This window comes from Palaemon carinicauda, chromosome 1 (genome assembly GCF_036898095.1).
Source record: "Palaemon carinicauda isolate YSFRI2023 chromosome 1, ASM3689809v2, whole genome shotgun sequence".
NCBI lineage: Eukaryota > Metazoa > Arthropoda > Malacostraca > Decapoda > Palaemonidae > Palaemon > Palaemon carinicauda.
The window spans coordinates 148147415-148154595 of NC_090725.1; the positions used below are offsets into that span (position 1 = coordinate 148147415).

The 7181-nt window shown below is 36.8% G+C and overlaps 1 protein-coding gene across 1 annotated transcript; it reads right to left on the reverse strand.

Moving 5' to 3' along the window:
* Positions 1 to 516: 516 nt before the first annotated feature.
* LOC137617376 (myb/SANT-like DNA-binding domain-containing protein 3) lies at positions 517 to 5576 on the reverse strand. The gene is made up of 4 exons (XM_068347432.1): positions 5341 to 5576; positions 4653 to 4813; positions 3785 to 3884; positions 517 to 682 (listed from the first exon to the last, which is right to left on the reverse strand). The coding sequence occupies exons 1-4, from the start codon at positions 5574 to 5576 to the stop codon at positions 517 to 519; spliced, it is 663 nt and encodes a 220-aa protein (XP_068203533.1).
* Between the last annotated feature and the right edge of the window lie 1605 nt (positions 5577 to 7181).

Here is a 7181-nt window from a genome sequence, read left to right on the forward strand (position 1 = left end):
GCACACAGTAATTTCTACCAACCAAGTAGTCTTTTAGGTATTCGAAAGCTTGATCTTCAACACAGATGCACCATAAATCATTTAGTAGCAGTTCATGCGCAATGTATCAAAAGCCGCACGGCGATCAAGTAACATTAAAACACCACATTTATTTTCATCCATGATTTCTGTATATCATTTACAACAGAGCAGATGGCTGTCTCCGTAGAGTATAGTTTTCTGTAAGTAGATTGGTTGTCAGGCAAAGCTTCTATTACTCTTAAGTGACTGACTAGTTGTTCACGAATTACGTATTCAAGCACTTTTGAAATTAAGAATGGATTCGAAATAGGTCTATATGAGCTTAATTTTTGGTAGTCCAGAGCATTTTTTCTGAACTGGTGTGACTATGGCCATTTTCTCAGATTTGAGAAACTTAAAGTATAGGCAGAATGTGGTAGACGTACAGTCAAAATCAAAGGTCCTGTCTTTTTCAGTCCCCTTCTGTCACCCCCAATATCTATAGATTCCAGAATTTCAAGTGTAGAAGAGTTTGGTTGTTAGGAGTGAGGGCAACGGGCGGGGGGAGGACGATGGTGGGCCGTGGAAGTACTTGTTAGAGCTGTAAGGGGTGTGATGGTAAGGGAACCACGTAAAATTATGGATGAACGTAAATTCAGTATAATTTATCCAGATCTTAATTCTATCATTATAATGATTCTAACTTATAATTATATGGTATATTTGTTGCGTTATTTACTATGCCATTCTCACCAACAACTAGTTGAGAAAAAGCATCGATATTTAGTTTGGAAATATATTATGACGTGACTGAAAAATCTTTCGTAAACATAAGCTATGAGTCCCCCCACTCTCTCTCTCTCTCTCTCTCTCTCTCTCTCTCTCTCTCTCTCTCTCTCTCTCTCTCTCTCTCTCTCTTCCCATATATATACACACACACACACACACACACACATATATATATATATATATATATATATATATATATATATATATATATATATATATATATATATATATATATATATATATATATATATATATATATTATATATATATATATATATATATATATATATATATATATATATATATATATATATATATATATATATATATATATATATATATATATATATATATATATCAAATGTTACTTGGGATTCAATTAAAAGGAGACAGACAGAAATTAGTTGTTGAAATTTTTTGAGGAGGCAATGAAAATTACCGGATAGGGCATGCTAAAGATTCCAGTATTGATAGTGAAGTAAAAAGAAAAGCCATGAATGCCTGGAGAGAAAATCTAAACATGAAAGCAGATGAGGCTGACGAAGAATCATCCTCCCCCCGGCCGTTGCCCTCTTCCCTAACAATCAAACTCTTCTACACCTGAAATTCTGGAATCCATGGCTATTGGGGGTGACAGAGGGGGACTGAAGACGACAGGACATTTGCTTTTGACTACCAGTCTAAAGAACTAATAAAAGGACACTTCAGAATCAAACCATTGTGCTCTAAGTCTTGGGTAGTGCAATAGCATCTATACCATGGTCTTCCACTGCCTTGGGTTAGAGTTCTCTTGCTTGAGGGTGCACTCGGGCACACTGTTCTATCTTGTTTTTCTTCCTCTTCTTTTGTGAAAATTTTTATAGTTTATAAAGGAAATATTCATTTTAATGTTACTACCCTTAGAATATTTGATTTTTCCTTGGTTCCTTTCTTCACCGGGCTATTTCCCCTGTTGGAACCCCTGGGGTTATAGCATCCTGCTTTCCCCACTAGGGTTGTAGCTTAGCAGGCAATAATGATAATAATAATAATAATAATAATAATAATAATAATAATAATCACGTTTGCAACCGGTTTGACTTGTGAATAGGTACGTCACTGTGCAATCGAACATTGGAGCCAACCCGTCACACCCAACATACAGTATGTGTTGTTATTAGTTATTATAGTAGTAAGAAATTCTAATATCCTTTTAAATAAACATCTTTTCTCAGTCCACAAACTTTAATTATTATTGTAAAAGTTTTTAGCTAAGTAATTTTCAGTTGTACATTTCTTTTATGATTAAATATAACTAAAACTCATTCTTCTGAAACTTCATGCTAAACGGCAAAGAATAAAGAATAAAACTTCTCTCTCTCTCTCTCTCTCTCTCTCTCTCTCTCTCTCTCTCTCTCTCTCTCTCTCTCTCTCTCTCTCTCACACACATACGCACAAACACAAAAGTAAAATTAACCTGAGAGAAAAAGGACCGAGATATACTCAGTCTTTACTGGCACAGACTTTATACTTTCTGATTATCTGTCAAAGAACTTACGGCCGTATGCTAAGAGAAAATAAAGGGACTATAATATAGACCCTATATCAAATTCCTATGCTTAGAACATATACAGGCCCTATAAATTTAGGGTTCCCTATAATTTAAGGAGTAGTTCCAATACTTTTTAAAGGGTGGCCCAGATACGCCTTTCGCAAGCCCTATAAATAAATAGTAGTCATGATATCTACTCTTTGCTGGTGAAAAACATTTATATTATCAAAAGATGTCTTACAAAAATGATAACCTATAAAAAGAAAGAAAAACTATTGCACAGGTGGGCCAAACTTCATACTTTATGAACTCGGAGATGTCCCTCTCGGAGTTCAAGCACAACACCATCAACAAAACAAGCTTCTGCCAAGTTTCACAGGTAAGAATTTCTTTGATTATTTTTTTAGCATTGTAGTTCATTGATGTTAACTGGTGAATTACACCCATTTCGGGGTGAAAATGCAATATTTTCAAGGCATCATAATAGGTAGATCATTTTGTGGTGGTGTGAAACAAAGTAAGTGATAAAATAGTAGTTGCAAGTAAACTTGTCATTTGAACTCGTAAATAAATTACAATCTTCCAATAGATATGATAGCTCATGCATGGAAAAGGTGTTGGTTTTTAACTGATGCTAAAAGGTTCATCTGTTTTTAAGAGAAATTATTGTATTTGTGCAAAGTTTACATTAGGTTTGGCTTGGAGAAATTGAGAAATTCTGGTAACTAATCTAACGAAATCAAAGTAACCTAGGCAGGGGGTGACCCTCTGGAAGAGAATGCCAAAAAAAAAAGGCCTTATCCTTTAGATTCTAGCAAAATGTACTAATTTTCATCCACAATTTGGTTGTGTTGGGCTGGTGATGGTAGCCTAACCTAGGGTTCGTTCATAACTTTGTAAGATAATTTAGATGGTGTCTAGAGTAGGCCTAGGGTTGATTTCCAGCATGATCATCATCTGAAAAGTGTAAAAACCAATTTGAACCTAATTTGGGAATTTCATAGTGCATCTAAGTTTATGCCTATAGTCTATTTTTTTAGCGGTGCATATTTGCACCGACTCGCAGGGGTGCCCTTTTAGCTCGGAAGTTTCCTGATCGCTGATTGGTCGGAATTATTTTTGTCCGAATACCATCATTGTCTCCAAATGATTAGAAAGTAATGTGAATCGAAACTTATTTATTAATCAAAATTTCTCCCTTAGATATAGGTTTTGTCAATAAATAATGTTAAACAAATAGATATATTATAAAGTATCGTGATGGTAAATCTATATTTAATAACAACACCCGCTGAAGTCAACGACAGGAGCTTGTTTTCGGATGCACGCTGCATAATTTTGTTACTCTTCATATATTTCAACACAAATTGAGACAAATTACACTAAGAATAAAGAAAAACATATCATTATAAACTTACTTTGAATACCAGAATCTACTAAAAACGTGGAATTGATAAAACTAACTGTTGGTGAAAATAGCGTTCGGTTAAAGCAAGACTCGCATCAAACATTATCTCACATTTTTGCCTATCATTTCTGATACCAATCACAGTATGTGGCTGACCTGAAAAGACAAAAAAAAAAAAAAAAAAATGCTAATACTCTGATTGTACTGGAGAACATTACTTTTGCAAACTGTGGGGCTAGTAATTCCTCCTAATACTATAAAAGATTCCCTAAAAGTAAAGCAAATATTCAAGTGATGAATGATTTACCTAATCCTAATAATTACACAGTTGTGGGTCACACCATGTTAAACACGATTCTTGTGCAGTAAGTTTATTAATTCACAGAAAAAGTTAGGTTATGGTGAAATTTGAGATAATCCCAAATGTGACAAGAAGAGAGGATTTGCCTAGACACCCTTGGCAGCTAAGGGGGTGGGGTGCACAGCCACCCACCTAGGAAATTAATTCAATGACAGATTAGGTAGGTATTTTAGGTTAGTCTGGGGCACTAACCTGACATAAAACACCTACCTAACCTGGCACTAAATTGGTTATTTCCTAGTTGGGGGCTGTAGCCCCCAGGCCCCCTTTTTTATTCAACAGAGTTCCACCTTTATAAACTTACATTTTAGGCCAAGACAAACAACTTTTCTTCCATAATTTCAACTACATTAAATGTTTCCTTACGACACAAGAATATTACCAAATAGGAGCTAATTTAACTTCATTATAAATTGATAGGTAGGGGATATGCGTAAAACAAGTGACTTCCTCTCAATTTTATGGGAACAAATGAATAGAGAAACAAAACGTGTATGAAAATCAGTAAAATATGCAAAACATCTAAGCAGAGCTCTCTGTAGAATTATCAAAGTAGGACTTACCAGTACTCTGAAGTGCATCACAGTTCAGTTCATTCTCCTCACCATCAAGGTCATCACTTATGATAGTAAGGATTTTAGCAGTCTCTTCATCTTCAGGCTTAGGAGTACCACCACCTGTCCTCATAGTCTCTTGCTTATAGGCTGCATGCTGTTTCTTTGCTCTGAAATTTTTACAACAGTTAAGCGGTTAAATGAATATCTTTGTTCCAAAAAATTAAGCTAACCAGTATATAGCCTGAAATTAAGACCAAACAATTAGGCTAACCAGTATATAGCCTTAAATTAAGAACAAAAGCCAAGCAATTAGGCTAACAAGTATATAGCCTGAAATTAAGACCAAATAATTAGGCTAACCAGTATATAGCCTTAAATTAAGAATAAAAGCCAAACAATTAGGCTAACCAGTAGATAGCCTGAAATTAAGACCAAACAATTAGGCTAACCAGTATATAGCCTTAAATTATGAATAAAAGCCAAACAATTAGGCTAACCTGTATGAAGTCTGAAATTAAGAATAGTACAAACTGCAATGAGAATTATTTATTTCCTCAGTATTTGAAAAGTATGTTATTCCTTACATATAGCCTAAATAAAACTCACCCTCACCAATCCCTAAGCTGATGCTTGCTTATGTATGCAGGAAGAGAGTCAAAAGTACTATTACTTTAATGTGTTTATGAATACTTACTTTCCTTTTGCATTCTCCCAGAATTTCTTCAGCTGTTGCTGGCTTCTTGGTGGTCCATAACCAGCAGCATTAAATAAGCTAGTGACTTCTTCCCATGCTGCTTTTTTCCGATGGATGATGCGGAAGTCATGGCTCTTATTGAATAAAATGTCGTTTCTTTCCTCTATCAAGGTCACCAGCATTGCTTTCTCATTTGCAGTTATATATCTTGCTCTTATACCATCCTTTTCTGCCATTTCCACTGTCTATGAGTCCTCAGTAACTCGTTGAAAGAACAGGAATGCGCGACGCACGCGTACCCAACTTATTAATTACCCTCACAAATGTAAACAAACGTTTCTCCGGCATACCAACTGTTGAGAGGACAACAGACACCCTCTCAGCAGGGATACCAACCACACCCTTTCCTAGAAGATGCTTTAAACATAGCACTGAAAAATATAGGGCTCCCCTACACTTTCCATAGGGTATAAAGAAGGCCCTATAATTGGAGGCTCTATATTTTCTCTTAGCATACAGCCGTTAATCTCTTCGCACCTGCGTGTCAAACCATTTAATGCTTATAGTGAAGTGGAGGAAAAGGGATGAACTACAATCTGTCCCCACTGTTAATGACTTTAGGGTTTTCTGACTGCTTTGTCAAGGAATCATAGAATTTCGTCAGATCTTTTGATAACATGCTAATCCATTCATTATTAACCAAGGTAAAAGAATCATCAGCCATGGAGGGCAGGAACGCCTATCTGTACGACATAATATCTCAGAGCCAGGAGGTAACGGCATTACAGGTAAGTCGGCGCACCAACATGTTGAGATCACCATTCCCAAAGAGGAGCTCCAATGGACTGCCCAGACCTAACATGGGAGATCACGAGCGAATGCAGCATGGCGGACCAATAGAATCGCCGACGAGGGCTAGGCTAAGCCTAATAGGCCGAAAAAACTGTGGGATCGAAGGCAGGCGAGCATAGGGGCTCAGTAAACTAGTATACCCGAGGTAAAAACCCTTTTAAGGGTAAAATGGCCGATGCCAACGAGTCCACTAAGAAAGACCTGATCGCCATCAGTGAGGCCGTCTCCAACTAAAACTTTACCACTCTCTAAGCTAGACTAACTGGGAATGACACGCACAAAACTTAAACTTAAACTACATTAATACATGGTAAATGTATTCACAAAACAGAGCAAAAGGCATCGTAATGCTAAAATAAGGCTAGCTAATGTGATACTAGTGAAATAAGACTAAGTGAACACAAAATAAGAGGGCGAACGTATAAGTGACATGGCGCCCAATGGCTAGCTGGATTCAGAGCGCCTGGCTCCCTCATCGCCTAAGAAGTTAAATAACCACTCCAGAGGGGAATTTAAAATAGCTACAGCAAATTCAAACTGTAAAAGAAGACTCGAAAAACTATGTAGAAAGTAGGAATGCTGCAAACAAAGGAATGGCCTCATCAGAGACAAACAGTACTATGAGGAGAGTGGATATGTGACGGGTCCTCACCTATCATTCTTCTTGGATTCCTAGACTGGGTTAAGTCTAGTAGGGGTGCAGATATCCATGGTTATCTACGGATACGTCCCTGATTATACACGATGTCTTAAGATAGTCGTTCCGGGGGTTAGAACCTCCGGATACCTGACGGTAATTCTCTTGTAATATCACTGGCAGAAATATCATACAGTAGGAAGGTGCCGGAGGGACCTTCCATCAGGACGACATGGCTATCTCACTCAAAAATATATTTTTCCTACGTTAAAATCAGTTTTAATTACACAGGAGACGGTGACTCTTGACCAAAGGCCAGTATTTGGTCCAACCTTGGTATTAATATGAACAA